This window comes from Petromyzon marinus, chromosome 29 (assembly GCF_048934315.1).
Source record: "Petromyzon marinus isolate PM22_M1 ecotype Great Lakes invasive population chromosome 29, UKy_Petmar_22M1.pri1.0, whole genome shotgun sequence".
Taxonomy (NCBI): domain Eukaryota; kingdom Metazoa; phylum Chordata; class Hyperoartia; order Petromyzontiformes; family Petromyzontidae; genus Petromyzon; species Petromyzon marinus.
The window spans coordinates 11,098,950-11,115,855 of record NC_133695.1 but is presented as its reverse complement, the minus strand read 5'-3'; the positions used below and the strand labels follow the sequence as shown (position 1 = coordinate 11,115,855).

Below are 16,906 nucleotides of genomic sequence, written 5' to 3'. Positions count from 1 at the left end.
GGAACGCTCTCCCCCTCCTCGACACTGGGGGAGCTTTGGCACTTTTAAGTCGTCATCGACATAATCGTCGAGTACTGACAAACTCATATCTTTGCGTGCGTTTAGTTTGTGGTCTTTCCCCCCCAGCCTCGCATCCGATTAACACGGTTGGCTACGTACGGTGCGAAAGAAGTTCGACATAGAATACAGTACATACAGGGTGGAAGCCCTCCACACTGTGGCGGATTTTAAACGAGGTCCCGGAAAAAAAACACGGCCTGTGGGGATGATGATGATGTGGGGTGATGATGATGTGGGCTGATGATGATGTGGTGTGATGATGATAACACACGGCCTGTGGGCTGATGATGATGTGGTGTGATGATGATGTGTGATGATGATGTGGTGTGATGATGACAACACACGGCCTTGTGAGCTGACGATGACAACACACGGCGTGTGTAGGGTGATTATGTAACCTGTAGGTTAATCTGCCACAGCGCTCACAATCCGCAAGGACGACACGCAGCGAGCAACGTTGCGCCACGTCGTGAGCACGCGTGCTCCTCACACACACACAAGGTGGCTCACGCGGTGCAACGTGCGCTTGCTCCTGCGGCGAGGCCGCGTGCCGCAGTGGTGAATGTGACTCCCACCCACACCTCCTCACCGTCGCCGCAGTACATCATGCCGATGGTCCCGCCCGTGTTGATCACAAGCACCCGCGCCTCGGGCTCCCGCTCCAGGCTGCTGGTGCTGGGGAAGCGGCGGAGGCATTGGCTGGAGGAGCGCCTGTGGCTGTGCGCTGGGGACGAGACGCCGTTACTGCTGGCTTCCATTCCCGCTGCCGTTCCGACGTTCCAGGTAGTCGGTGCAAGGCAGGTAGGCGCGACCGTTTGCTCGCCCTTGCCTGCAAGCAAGGACCGCCGAGAGCCTGCTAAGCGCCGAGCGCGTGTAGCGGGACCGGCGACTGGTTAAACGCGCGGCGGCTTGTTGGCGACTGGTTTAGCTACTGCCACGATGGCTGTTTATCCGCCGGTGGTTGTTCGCTGCTCGTGGTTCTCGTCGCTGCTGGATAGCTTGCTGGTTTAGCTGCTCGTGGCCGCGGATGAGTTGCTAGTGGCTGCTAGTGGCTGCTAGTGACTGCTAGTTGCTGCTAGTGGCTGCTAGTTGCTGCTAGTGGCTGCTAGTGGCTGCTAGTTGCTGCTAGTGGCTGCTAGTTGCTGCTAGTTGCTGCTAGTGGCTGCTAGTGACTGCTAGTGGCTGCTAGTGGCTGCTAGTTGCTATCCTAATATCCTCCACGCTGCGTACTCCGAGTGCGAATCGCCGTGCCTCTTTATATGCGCGCCGCATTAAGCACGTGGTAGCCCCCCCCCCCCCACCAATTTCTATTTCCCAACCCGGATAAGCGCGAGCCGAGGTCCCGATTGGTCGCCCCGCGGGCGAGGGGGGGGGTCGCCCTATTGACCAATGACGCGTCGCGATTTGGAGGCTCGTCCTCGCCGCCACACCCCCTCCGCCTCCACTCGCGTCTCGCACGTGCTTGTTAAGTGTACGAGTTGCAGTGTGGTCTATGGGGGAGGTGGTGGGTTGGGGGCATTGACTGCCCGTGTATTTTTCAAGTTAGGCGCGTGTTATTATTTCATGATTTTGGTGGCGATGTTGCTGCTGCTCCTGCTACTGCGTTGGTAACATTTGTATATTTTAAAAAAACACCGAGGAATTAAAAAGGGATTTTTTTTTACAAGGCAACGTTTCGGGCGATGACACTTCGTCTGCTATGAAGAAGGGCCATCGCCCCGGAACGTTGCCTCTTAATGTTTTCCCCCTTTTTAGGCCACACGGTGTTATTGATGAATGCGTTTGGGTTTTCGATTATCGATCGGTTCATTAATGCCGCATCCCCATTTTATTTTCTTCGTCATCGTCAGCTATGGTCAATCCTACTGCTGGATGAAGGCTTGCCCAAACTCCCTCTGCCACATCTCGCGATCCTGCCTTGCAATACAATTGCTCGATGTTCCGACGTGATTATGCGAATAACTGTTCGTGCAAAGTCGCCTCCAGGGTGCTTTGCAAGGAACGAGACTGTGCGTAGGAGACAATGCGAACTACAGTATAGGCAGACTTAAAGCTTTCGTTACTGCAGGGATTCATATTATTTGGGTCTTTCGGTAAAGTCACGTAGATATGGTACAAAGAAAATAAAAACTCCGACGTTTCGATCGCAACACAAGCGTTCGTCATCAGGAGAAAAAAACGAGGGTGGGAAAGCTGCTAAAGCAGACTTTAAAAGGTTTAAAATGGGCGTAGCCCAAGGGTCATAAACGAAGTGGGCGGGGCTAGTTATGTTAATGTGAGAAATTAGCATGTTAATGTGATAGATTAGCATGTTAATGTGAGAGATTAACATGTTAATGTGAAAGATTAACATGTTAATGTGAGAGATTAACATGTTCATGTGAGAGATTATCATGTTAATGTGAGAGAGTAACATGTTAATGTGAGAGAGTAACATGTTAATGTGAGAGATTAGCATGTTCATGTGAGAGAGTATCATGTTAATGTGAAAGATTAACATGTTAATGTGAGAGATAAGCATGTTAATGTGAAAGATTAGCATGTTAATGTGAGAGATCATGTTAATGTGAGAGATTAACATGTTAATGTGAGATATAAACATGTTAATGTGAAAGATTATCATGTTAATGTGAGAGATTAGCATGTTAATGTGAGAGATTAACATGTTAATGTGAGAGATTAACATGTTAATATGAGAGATTAGCATGTTAATGTGAGAGATTATCATGTTAATGTGAGAGATTAACATGTTAATGTGAGAGATTAGCATGTTAATGTGAGAGATTATCATGTTAATGTGAGAGAGTAACATGTTAATGTGAGAGATTAGCATGTTAATGTGAAAGATTAGCATGTTAATGTGAGAGATTAGCATGTTAATGTGATAGATTAGCATGTTAATGTGAGAAATTATCATGTTAATGTGAGAAATTAGCATGTAAATGTGAGAGATTAGCATGTTAATGTGACAGATTAACATATTAATGCGAGAGATTAGTATGTTAATGGGAGAGATTAGCATGTTGATGTGAGAGATTAGCATGTTAATGGGAGAAATTAGCATGTTAATGTGAGAGATTAACATGTTAATGTGAGAAATTAGCATGTTAATGTGAGAGATTAGCATGTTAATGTGAGAAATTAGCATGTTAATGTGAGAGATTAGCATGTTAATGTGAGAAATTAGCATGTTAATGTGAGAGAGTAACATGTTAATGTGAGAGCGTAGCATGTTAATGTGAGAGATTAACATGTTAATGTGAGAAATTAGCATGTTAATGTGAGAGATTAACATGTTAATGTGAGAGATTAGTATGTTAATGTGAGAAATTAGCATGTTAATGTGAGAGATTAACATGTTAATGTGAGGGATTATCATGTTAATGTGAGAGATTAGCATGTAAATGTGAGAGATTATCATGTTAATGTGAGAGATTGGCATGTTTATGTGAGAGATTAGCATGTTAATGTGAGAGATTAACATGTAAATGTGATAGATTAGCATGTTGATGTGAGAGATTAGCATGTTCATGTGAGATTAGCATGTTAATGTGAGAGATTAGCATGTTAATGTGAGAGATTAGCATGTTCATGGGAGAGATTAGCATGTTCATGGGAGAGATTAGCATGATAATATGAGAGATTAGCATGTTAATGGGAGAGATTAGCATGTTAATGTGAGAGATTAGCATGTTAATGTGAGAGATTAGCATGTTAATGTGGTAGATTACCATGTTAATGTGAGAGATTAGCATGTTCATGTGAGATTAGCATGTTAATATGAGAGATTAGCATGTTAATCGGAGAGATTATCATGTTACTGGGAGAGATTAGCATGTTAATGGGAGAGATTACCGTGTTAATGGGAGATCGCATAGCAGCAACGTCGAGTGTTAGTGTGGGAAATGTAACCTGTTAAAATCAAGGCCGTAGCCATGTAGTCAACATTGGGGGGGGGGGGGCCAAATCTTCCAGGGGGTCTAGGGGTCCCCACCCCCCAGAAAAAAAATATCCAAATTTGAAAACGAATTTCCTGCCATTTCCTGCCTAAAATATAAAAAAATTCACTAACACATGGGAAGGACTTTTCATTTATTTTTTACAATAATGTCTAATAGTGTGTTTTTTCTTTGTTACCTTTTCTTGTTTCATTGTATGTGTAGTGGCCTTATTGACGTCGGAGACTGTTCATTGGAGGCAACAAAGTCCCATCACAAGGGAGAAACACAAACAAATTTGACAATTATTTTGTCCGTATTGAAACGGTTGTACGCCGTATGGGCCTGAAAACTCGATGTCCCTGTACAGGATTACGGGGCAAACCGCGTGGGTTGACGGGAATGCGGCTCGTCGTGGGTCGTGTGATGTGCTGCTGCAGAGTTGGCTCGCTGTGACATCATCATGCCCCATCACGTGACCGTCGTCTCCGGGGCGCCTGGCAATTCATAGCAGGCTGCACGTTGAATTGGCTGCGTCTAAATTGAGGAATGGAGTAGGTGGGGGGGGTTCTACTGCCGCGTGTAAAAATAGGAGCTAGGGTCACCGTCCAAGGCTCAAGCACACAGTACACTGGGGCCCCCCCGGGGTTCCAGTTCAAGTTCCATTTATTTGGTATAGCCCTGTGAGCCATTCGGCTCTTGAATCGGGTGTAACCACAACAAACAAAAAATAAATAAAAACACGAACAAGAAAACATCTTAAAGTGACTATGCGTGACTGTGCAAACAGAAAATCCAGGAAAAAACTGCAAAATATTCCTGAAAAAGCACCGTACACCAACGCTGTGTGCAAAAAATCCCAGTGGGATGCAAGTCAAACAACAACAACAACAACCACAAGACAACTAAGATTAAGGCCATCAGTCTAACTCCGTACTACAATAAACAAAAACATGGCCAAGCCAAAAAACTTTTAGAAATCACCAAAATAAAGCCATAAATGCAATGTAACAGTGATCATAGGGACTGTTACCGAATTTTTAACAATAAACTACATAAACAACATGTACCACCAAACCCTAGAGCCATAGCTGGCTGCATGAGTCACTCCACAAACAACAGGAGCATCAGTCGGAGTATCACATTTTTCAATGCACCTTTAAGATCAGCGCACTAAATCAAAATACAGATAATACTTTGCAGCGGCCATCCGGAGCGAAACATTTTATTTTATTTTAGGCCACTGAATAGCAGTGGCAGCTAGGGGTGTACAACTCCTCTAGAGAAGTTTTGAGTGAAGATCTCATAGGTAGATTTGCAGATTTTGTGACTGCAAGGATCCATACTCTTTGGTTTTATTATTTTACTCTTTGGTTTTATTATTTTATTTTACCTACGTGACTTTACCGAATAAAACCAAAGAGTTTCTCATAGGTAGTGATTCAAGTTGCAGTTTATTGACAATAGCATTCCAGACCCTGGGGGCATCAAGGCCCCTCCTCCGGTTTTCGTACGGCAATAGGGAATGTGAAGCTGGTAAATGAGCGAAGACCTGAGGCCAAATTTGTTCTTTGAAACAGAGAGGCGATCCAGCAGGTAGTCTGCAGATTTTTTTGTAAGTACAACGTGAATAAATAGAATCTGGTGCACAAGCCGTCGAACATTAAGAGATGTTAAGTTTGACCCAATGTAGAGATCACAGTGGTGAGTCCTATATGGGCAGTTCAATGCAAATCTTAAGTCCGAGTGATAGATGGAATCAAGCTTCTTCAGTACAGTACTTGGGGCTGATTTATACACGATGTCACAGTAGTCAAGTAGAGGCAGTATGGTAGCTTTTATCAATTCCAAACGGATTGAGGTGGGAGTGCAGAAAGTGGGGGGGGGGCACTACTTAACACGAGGGGGTGGGGGTGCAGAGCGTCCCACGTCAAAACCCCCTCAATGTAAATCTCCACGTGTGGGTTGAGACGAAAGAGGTCCAGCAGCAGTGTCATCAGTCGGATAAACAACTGATGGTGGATCTGGCGAAAAGGAAGGCGGCGATGGCTTTGGGCTGGCCGTGGTGGCGCTAATTATACTGCGAAGAATGTGCTTGAAGGATCATCATCAGGGTCATTAATGCCCCAAAGGTCACCGCGTTATTGACGGAAGTCTCGAGTTGCTTTGGCTGTGGAGTGATCGTGTTTTTTTTTATTTTAACCGCAGTGCGCTCCGCCAGCCACGCCGCCGAATGGCCGTTGAATGGGAGCGAACTGGGTGTAGGGGGCACTTCTGCCCGTTAGGGAGAGCACGTGTCACCTAAGGGCACTCGTTTTCACAAACTCTAAAATACAGTGTTTGTTTTTTTTACCAGGTAAGACTCAATACAGCAGCTCTTTTTCAGAAGCGACCTGGCCATCACAAATGATAGCTCAACGAAGTGGTTGTGTCACGGGGACATTTATAAGCAGCCAAATACTCTTAAAGGCATGTTGATTCTAAATGTGGAGGGGACAAACTTGGAGGACACGGAGGAAAAAAATCCACGCGACCACGCGGAGAGAGAGGGAGACACGCAAACTTCAAATATACAACAGGCGTCAGGGTCGGGATAAAAGCCACGACCATCCTGTATGCCAGGCGAAGTAGTTAACATCTCGCCACGCTAAGATAGCACCTTGCCATGCTCTCGGGATAGCGTTTTGGCTTGTTTATTTATTTATTCATGAATGCCGCCAGTGTTGCCTGTGCGATGTCACGCGCAATCACGCTCGGAATGCTTGAAGACACCCCGCGAAAAACGTGAACAATTCGCTGCTGATGTCGCAGGGACAGCGCACGCATTCCAACGCCCGACGGCGGTATTGCTTGTCCGCAAGATCACAGTCCTTCGCTGAATCGATATGAGCATGGGGACTGGCATCGTCAAGAACAGACCCACTGGAGAGGTCTTAAACAAGAGCAGTATTGCACGTGGCATCAGCAGCGTGACGGAGCGTGAGGCCAGAGCAGGGGGTGCCTTGCCCCAACCCCACCGGTGACCAAAGCTACAAGTTGAGGCCCCCCCCACCCCCCCTTGACAACCACCACCAGATCTGTTTTCAACAACAGTGTAAAAGAACAACAACACTTTTGATTTAAAGCTTTCGTGACTGCAAGGATTCATATTATTGGTTCTTTCGGTAAAGTCACGTAGAAGGGAAACAATAAAAAAATAAGAAATATTGTTTTATATTTTTATTATTTTATTGTTTCCCTTGTACGTGACTTTACCGAAAGAACCAAGAATATAACAACACTTATTTTGCGAAGATGGAGCGCACCTAAATCGTTAAGTGTTCGATGCCGTGAGCGTAACGACGATTATGTGTTTACATTATGAGACCTCCTTTGCCAGTAGCAGGATATAGGAATAGGTTTTACCCTTTTAACTGGCACAAAAACTGACACCTTTATTCAAGGCATCATGTTTGCAATAACCACAACACAAGCAGTCAAAATGCATTATTGTTTTATATTTTCAAAATGCATTTTGACTGCTTGTGTTGTGGTTATTGCAAACATGATGCCTTGAATAAAGGTGTCAGTTTTTTGTGGCAGTTAAAAGGGTAAAACCTATTCCTATGACGATTATGTGATTAGGGAAAGAGGAGCTGCGATCTATAATCGCCTAGGGGGGGGGGGGGGCACCACCATCCGGCCGTTTGCCGCACCCCCTGAGTTGATAATGTCGTTACTACGACAGTGGTTGTAAACTATTATCACGAAACTGTAGAATTATTATGGCACTTTTATTCCAGTATTAAACTATAAAAGATAAGATTAAGTTTCACCCTTTCTGGCAAATAAAACAGGATAGAACCCTTTTGCAAGACATCGAGTCTGCGTTAACCACACACATACTTGTGGCAAAACACGCAAACAAGCATGCTCTGATAATATTTGCATTGTCTTTAAAACGGATTTGGCCTACACCAGACGCAGATTTCTTCATGGCCTGGCCTCACCAGTGTCAGACCAGAGAACGCCCAAAAGGACAATTATTATTATTATTCGTAATATCATTCAGAATTGTAAATGTTGTGGATTTACTCTCCAACACACAACCGGTGTGCTGTACTAGTAACGAATTGGCATGTTTTGTTTACGTGACAACCCTTACAAGTTGGCTGTGTCGAGTGGTGGCGGGTTTTAATGACACATTTATATATTTATACGCGATCTAACCCCAAAAACCTCTATTATGGATATTGGTTGCGAAAGCCTCCGTGTTAAACCAAATTGTCAGATGTATTTTTTTGTTGTTTGACCACAGGGGCCAGCTCTTTGGCGTCCCGCCTTGTGGGCAGCTGTTGAAAAATACGTCAAGATAATTTATTTTTAAAAAAATTACAGTGAATGGAGGTCACTATGGAATGTCTTGGTGACGACAAAATGTACAATAGGCAAAAACTGTATTTTTAAATTATAACGAGGGTGGGGTGGGGGGTGGGGACTAAATAGACGCAGTTGATTCCATCACCTATTTTGTTTATTTCAGTCAGAATGTGTCATTTGCCGTATGCCTGCTGCTGTCTTTGTGTACAGGCAGCCCTGCGCGTGATGCGGCCCTCCAACTATTATGGTAGAAGACAAAAAAAAGGAAAATCTTATTTTGATTTAAAGCTTTCGTGACTGCAGGGATTCATATTCTTGGTTCTTTCGGTAAAGTCACCACGTAGAAGGGAAACAATAAAATAATAAAAATATTTTTTATTATTTTATTGTTTCCCTTCAACGTGACTTTACCGAAAGAACCAAGAATAAGAATCTTATTGTTTGCAAGGTTGCTGAACCCCTGGTCTTTAACGCAACCCCTCCCGCCATCGCCGCCGCCTCTCTGTTCACTCGGCAGTATCTGTGATGGGTACACCGCGCAGCCTGTGGGCAAGTCGCGATGTGGTGGGGTCAATATATTTACCTAAACTGAAAACTCATTTCTTTAGAACTGCTTTTTTTGTGTTTTTAGTTTGTTGTTCTTCCACACCCCGCGCAACTCCGATCCGCGCGGTTGGCTCCGTACGGTGTAAAACAAGTTCAACATACACACACATAAAGAGTGGGTATTCAAAGCCCTTCAAAGATGTGTGCCCAGGGTCGAAGAGGAGGCCTGATACCATCTAGAGCCTAGAGGAACACTCGAGAGCTCCGAGAAGCGAATTCCCTTCCGCCAGCAGTGCGGTGAGCAGGCGACTACAGGGCCGCTGCACCTTCGATTGATTCTCTTTTAAATAACGACCATCCCATCGAAACGTCATTGCAGGCCGTGTCGACTTCCCGTGCCGACAATAATTGCTGCTTGTAACGTGCCGGCACCTCCCGCTTCTTGCTCGCTCTCGTGGAGATGGAACGACTCAGATGTCCGAAGGGGGAACCAAATACGAGCCTCTGGGGTCCTCTATATATTAAGGCGTTGTCGGGCAATTGACGAGTGGTTTACACGTGGGAGGAAGCCAGAGTAACCGGAGAAAACTCGCGCGTGCGACAAGGAAAACTATCCCATACAGACGGAACAGGTGGAGTCCACATGTTGCTGTACTGGCTTCTCCTGGCGAGCCAGCGCAAGGCTCTCCCCCCCCACCCTCCTCGACGTGCACGGAAGGGAATTTCGTAATATTTGTGCTCTGCATCTACATCAGCCATACGAGATAGGAGAAGAAGAATCAGCGGGTGTGGGACATCGGCGCGCCTGTGGCCACCGAACAACCTTGCGTGGTGGATTGATTGTCCCTGCAGTCACCATATACCCACCCACGTCTCTGACCATGTGACCGTAAAAATAGTTTAAGCCACAGTGTAAGAATGGTTAAACTATTTCACAATCGCTGTGCACTGCACAATAAATGCAGTGCTCTTTAGGAGGCTCTCCAAGGCTAACCTGCACTTTTCATTTTTTTAAATGAAGTGAATTAAACTGAGCCCCATTTCAGAGGAACTGTCCCCTGCTACACACGACGGTATTTGTCCATTCATTGTTTCTGACTGCCACCGTAATGTGAGGTGGCATACAATCCTCTAAGCCAGTGGGATCCCACCCTGCACAAACCTCTTTGTAAGAGGCAGAAGCTCCTGTGTGTATCCACTCATTATTCTCTTCGTTTTCTCATTGTACGATTAATCCAAAGCCAGTGTTCTTCATTGCAAGGCCCGAAGGCCATTGGCAGCCCATGGTGACCTTGAGTGGGGCCCCTGACGTGCGGCCTCCCGACAATACACAAAGAGTGAAACCCCCCCCCGCCCCCCCAATCATCATCATCATCGTGCTGTCAAACCCAACAATGGTTGAAAATGCGTGGCGGTCCTCACACTGATGATGTCTTTACGGCGAAAGTGGGCCCCCTAATACAATTAGTGAAGAACTCCGGTGCAAACAGTCACCGTATAGGATGCTTTGAGCAAGCGTAGCTTTGCTGATGAGACACCGGATGTCCAAAACCTGGCAACAGTTTGCATTTTGCGTTGGGAGTCAATGTTGCTGAAAACAAAAAATCCACTTCCCAGAAGCTAAAACTAAACCTTTTTTTGTTACTAGGGAAGAACCACATATCTATTTGGCTCTTTATCAGAAGCGACCTGGCCAGACATGATAACGAAGTCGCTTATCACGTAGACATGAATCGCAGCCGAATACTCTAAACGCACGTTTTTAAATGTGGAGGGGAAAGCCGGAAGGACCCGGAAAAAAAATCCACGCGACCACGGGGAGAACTCGCAAACTCCAAATATGCAGAGAATCAGGGTCGGGATCCAAATATGCAGAGAATCAGGGTCGGGATCGAACCCACAACCTCCTGCATGAGAAAGATAACATCTCGCCACCTGCGTGGCTGATAGGATGTCAAAAAAAATATGCTCGTAATATTTTTTGTAATAAAACATATTTTAGAAGAGAGACAAATATGGGAGATGAAGGCAAATTGTCCGCTGGATTATTTTCATCCTTACATTGTCCACAATGACGCGCAGTTACTTTTTTTAACTGACTCGCACCACCAGCGGTATCGCAGCTATGGAACAAGCACAGGCCCAACTGAGGCTCTTGCAGCATCTTCCTGTCGGGGAGAAGTCTCAGAAACACGTCTGGATGAAGCTCCCCTGAACCGTGAGCAATGTTAATAATTGGGTGTTTCACCTTTTTTCTGGCAACAAAACTGAAACCTTTTTACAAGGATTCATGTCTGCATTAACCACAATACCTGCAGTCAAATGCAAACTAAAAACATACTATGATAATATATGATGCATTGTCCTTGAAACTGATTGGTCCACACCAAGGGACGACTTTCTTTTGAGCCTCGACCCAATTGGTGCTCGACCAGATGACGCCAAAAGGCGTCACACAGCTCAAAGACAACGCCACTATCAAAGTAATGAGGGCTCGGGGTGAGCATCTACATCATTAGACCTCCTTTGCCAGTGCCAAAATGTAATAATAGGGTTTTTCCCCTTTTTTCTGGCAACAAAACTGAAACCCTTTGACTGCAGGTATTGTGGTTAATGCAGTTTCAGTTTTGTTGCCAGAAAAAAGGGGACAAACCCTATTATTACATTTTGGTACTGGCAAAGGAGGTCTAATGACGTGAACAATGTTGTTCATTGTTCACGGGCTTGTGGTGGGGGGGGGGGGGGGTGTTGGGGAGCGGTGGTGTAGCGGTTAGCGCGGTTGCGCTACGAACCCGGCGACCCGATTTCGTATTCCCGCTCACGGCCAACACCGGTGACGATTATCTGAACGGGTCCTGGGCCTCCCCTATGTCGACTCAGCCTAAACGAGTACCTGGTGTGTGAACATCGCCGCTAGGGAGACAAAGGCGTCCGGGCGTGGTGCTGGCCACCCACCCCCTCGTGTGCCGTGCCGGCCTTCACAGGCGCTACTCGCTGACAGCACCTGCCCCAAAAGTCTGTTCGGGCTATACGGGGGATCTTCGTCTTTGGTTTATGGTGTGGGATGTGTGGGGTGGGGGTGTGTGTGGGGCTGTGGGGTGGGGGTGTGGGGTGGTGGGGGTGATTCCCCCAATTGCTGACGTGCGGACACACCCCCGGCACACCCACCACACGAGCCCCACTGCCATCAATATTTGGCCCCACGTCGCGAGATGCCCTATATATTACTACCGCTGTGTTGTTGTTCTCGTTAGGCATTGGCAACTGTTTATTATTCGAGAATGGTTATAATTAGTGTTGTTATTATTATTACAATTGCCAGGACTTAATTCGATTTATATTAGATGATTGCTATTTTTGTGTAAGGGATGGTTCAACCAATTATACTGTCATTGATTGATCTAACAGTGATATTTTTATAAGTAGAGTAATACCCCAGTTTACGTTGGGAATGCGTTTCTGAAATGTGCGATGATTAACCTGTATATTTGAAGTTTGCGTGTCTCTCTCTCTCTCTCCGTGGTCGCCTGCACCACGGAGGGAGAGAGATTTTTTTTTCCTTTTTATGAATTTGTTTGGCATGTTCAGTATTGTTTGTTCCTATTCAGATTTCCTTTTATTTTGGCGTTAGATCATCAGGTAGTTTATAATGTCAATAATGTTTTAACTATAACCCTCGACAGAGCCAATCAAATCAAGTTGTCAACGTGCACAAATATGGCGACTGATTTGATTGTCAGCAAAACCGGACAATTTTTGCAGAGCAAGCAACATATTGACAATTTGTTCTGTTGGGTGGTGGAGTGTTAAAGTAAAAAAAAATTACATTATACCTACACGATGATCTAATCCAAAATATGCTAATTATGATATTAGGCGTGAAAGCTTATGTGTAATAATGTTGCGTCTGGCTTAAATGTAACAATTTTATAAAATGAGAATTTAAAAAAAAAGTTCAATAATTATTCCACTCGAGAATGTGTAATTTGCATAATTATACAATTTTTAATCGGTGAATTAAAAAATGTTAACAGTTGTGAGAATTTGCAACAACACCACGTGGCATGTGCTGCTGCCTCCGGGCTCTGGAGACCACCTGAAGAAGATTCCAGGCCACGCGTTGACAACGATGGCGAACAAATGGAGACTCTTTGACTTTTTGAAGCGTATTAACATACATTTGTTATCGTGTTACAGTGGTATCATGCGTTATTTCTCCATTGAAAACGATAGTCCCATGTAGGTGTTAACATTATTTTGAAGCATCCTGTATCTGCACACCCAAGATCCAGCGTTCCAGAGAAAGCAGTGCGATTTACAGATCCTCTCTATCCCCTTAGCTTAAAAAAGGGGTGTGTGGATGTTCATGACGCAGTGGGCAGTGGTCAGAAGATGCAACGAGGGACGGCACGGGAGGTGCGTGGCGCGGGGCAGTGACGATGCAGCGTCTTCTGTGACCGCGGGTCTGCGTGGTGGTAGAGGCGGTGGTCGGCTCAGCACGTGGCCTGTAATCCAGCACTGTGGAGGGGGATTAATTGGCTGAAAACGTCTTAAAGTAAAACAAAAACCCCCAACGCAAGACCCTGCTGAAAAAGAGTCAGTCCACTCAGTGTGGCTTTCCAGGATTAATAAGTAAGTAAATACATCATAGTATAATTTGAAACAAACAAGAAAACCTATGAGCTGACATTCTCACAAACATGTTCAGTCGCGTTCTTGCCTGAGATCACGAGAACAGCAGACGAACGACAATACATTTGTACACTCACACATCAATAGTTTCACCTTGTTTTCAATAAATCGTAAACAGAAAATACTGTTAAAGATGTCCTTAAAATAGCACACTGGACATTGTTCATAGTGGCACTCAAACTGCAAATACTTTCTCGAGAGATGTTCCCTGTGTTCAGTCCGACGGAAACGTCACGAGCCATTCCGAATCAACCTCAGGTTTTCAGTCAAATACACATCACTTATCATATGTAAAACCCCCCACTTGAAATCCACATTGTGGCCGTTCCAATTCGCAGTTATGCAATAATTGACCTGAAGACAATTCAAATTGCTCGCAGAAGACGTGACAGTCTTTAAGCCCACACACAGGTTGCCACAGCCCGAGGTTCAGGCGGATGTTAGCCTGCCCAGCACCTTCCTGTGTCCCGTCGGCAGACGTCTGGCAGCCTGATGCGTGGCGCCGTGCTAGTGAGGTCTCCTACGCCAGACAGGACGCAACTTTTTGAATCCACATATAGATGAGGTGGGGTGCACGGGACACGGCGCACATCGACACCCAGCCCATCAGGTGCGAGCTAAGTTGGACCTGCACTTACCAATGTTTTACTGCTGCTAAGGATCTATTATGGAGATAAATGGTTGCAAAGTGTCAATAATATGCGTTTGCTCAAGCAGTTACGTTACTAAAAGTGATCATTGACAGCCCATTGTGAATCCACTGCTGGATGAAGGCATGCCCAGACCGTATTGGTTAATGGGGGGGTTTGTTGGAGCATACTTCACCACCCTGGCCATTGCAGGCTGTTGATGGGGGAGGGTCGGGGCCGGTTTGGATATCACTCACCACTGATGTTAGCTGTGGCTGGGACTCAAACTGAGGTCTCCATGTTCAGGGTGTTGTACAAAGACAACTTGAATGAGACCGAAATAAATAATAATGGCAGAAATAAAAACACGCATGTGGCAAACATTTACTGTATACGAGGCAAAAAAAACTCAGCTGCAGTTGGAGTTGTCCTGGACTGAGCTCCAGAAAATATAAAACCATCCCACCGTTATTGTACGTATGTTGAATGTCTTTCGCACCGTACGTAGCCAACCGTGCTAATCGTAGGTGTACAGGGGAAGGACAATAAACTGAAGAGAACAAGCGGTTTTAAAGAAATTCGTTTAAAAAAAATTGAGGCTTCTGTATCTAACCCGCGATTAACTTAACTTCAATGCAAACTGAGTCTTGTACAATGCACGGAAAAGCTTTAGGAAACGCCTCTGTTGTATGTACGTACGTGCATGTTGGCATTATTTCGCACCGTACGTAGCCAACCGTGCTAATCGGAGGTGCTGGGGTACGGCGTTGTAAGACATTGGACGCACAGCTTCGCGTGATGCCAAATAAATTGCCAAAAAAATCGTGATATTTTGCACTGAACCCAAACTGTCAATAAAATAAAGTAACAAAAGAGTGCGGAGTGTGCAAGTGCAGCACTAGGTTCAGTAAACATGACCCTCCATGCTGGGCATGCGCACAGCAAACTGTTATTGTTATGGTGTTCGTTGGGCCAGTAAAGCATTCTGGGCGGGGATGTTTTAACATTGCAATGTTTACACCATACATCAAAGCACTCGGGTTCAACAACAGCGACGACGCGTTAACACCTTGTTTACGAAAAGTAAACTATTTTTTTTATTTTACCAGGTAAGGCCCAATGAGCTCTGTAGCTCTTCCTCAGAAGCGACCTGGCCACAAATGATAGCTCAACGAAGTGGCTTATCATGTAGAAATTTATAGCAGCCAAATACCCAACACATTTGGTGTTGATTCTAAATGTGGAGGGAAAAACCGGAGGACCTGGAGAAAAATCCACGTGACCACTGGGAGAGGGACGTGCAAACTCCAAATATACAGACGTGGGGATCGAACGCAGGACCTTCTGCAAACCAGGCGAGGGAGTTAACATCTCGCCACCGTGGTGGCCCAGTGGTAGCGATACAACGTCTCAATAACAATCACAAGACATTTACCGTAAGCAAGTTTAAATTTCCTCAGCTCAGTGGTTTCATAATTGATAAATCGAATTGCTATTTAAGGGTACCCCGCGGAGACTCTGGCAGTCGCCTGAAGAGGCTGGCTGTAATTACTGGCGAAACGTCGGACTTGAATTGTAAATGTTGTGGGTTTATTCTCCGGTGTGCCGAACTAGTGACGAGTTGGCACGTTTTGTTTACGCGACAAACGTTACTAATTGGGTGTGTCGGGTGGTGGCAGGTATAACGACACATTTATATTTACGCGATATAACCCACAAACCTCTATTATGGATAATGTTGGTTGTGAAAAGCCTCCTCCTTATAGGTGGTGAATTGTGTTACATGAAATGCTTTGTTTTATAATTCTCCAGAGTGCGACCGGGGGTCAATCTGTTGTACGTACGACGACAACTCACAAACCCAAAGCCTGCAGAAATTACCTTATCAATAATTTACTGCCTCAGAAGTATACATCAATTAACCGATCCGCTGTTTTGTTTGCATAGTAATTGATTAATTTCCAGCCCTTTTTATAAGCCAATGCGCTGTTCGTTACTGTTAAGCTAAACATTAGCCCTACAGTATTCACTCCTAAGTCGGGCCATTTTAGTACAACTCAAACACAAATGCATTGTAAAAGATAACACAGCATTAAACATTTCCAGATGTAAAAAAATGGTATGCATACGTACATATGAATTGTCCAATCGTGTCTGCATTGGGGCCACGGTGGCGAGATGTTAACTACCTCGCCTGGTATGCAGAAGGTCGTGGGTAAGATCCCAACCCTGATGCCTGCTGCTGTATATTTGGAGTTTGCGCGTCTCTCTCCCCGTGGCTATTTCTCCGTGTCCTCCGGTTTTATCCCATATAGAAGGGACGAGGGACAAATAGTCCATATTGTGGTGTACCGCATATTCCTGGTGAGCCAGGGTATGGCTTTTCGATGCCAACAGAGAGTTGGAACACATGGCGCTTAGTGCACGCTTTCCTACCACTTTCTCCTGGCAGCCAGATTATTACACCACGAGGCCCACGAGAAAAGCGTTTTACCACATTTGTGTGAACCACCAACCCTCGCCTCCACAGTGCTGGATTGCAGGCGTGCATCCGGTCACGTCCAGGGAGTTACGCAAGAGAAAACTGCACAAGCTAGGAGGGAACTAATAGTTGTGAGGAGTCGCTGCCAATCTTTAGGCAATGAATTTCATTTTTCCCCTCAATATTTTGAAAACCAACCC

General features: G+C 45.3%; 1 protein-coding gene across 2 annotated transcripts in view; it reads right to left on the bottom strand.

Moving 5' to 3' along the window:
- Window positions 1–1,330, bottom strand: part of ASPG (asparaginase) — a 50,531-nt gene extending 49,201 nt beyond the window's left edge. The window contains exon 1 of one of the 2 annotated variants that reach the window (XM_032962621.2): window positions 650–1,330. In XM_032962621.2, coding sequence (XP_032818512.1) covers window positions 650–818 — 169 coding nt within the window. In that variant the 5' untranslated portion in view covers window positions 819–1,330. The remainder of the gene's footprint in view (window positions 1–649) is intronic. The other variant, XM_032962622.2, reaches the window with a different exon arrangement.
- Window positions 1,331–16,906: the final 15,576 nt, after the last annotated feature.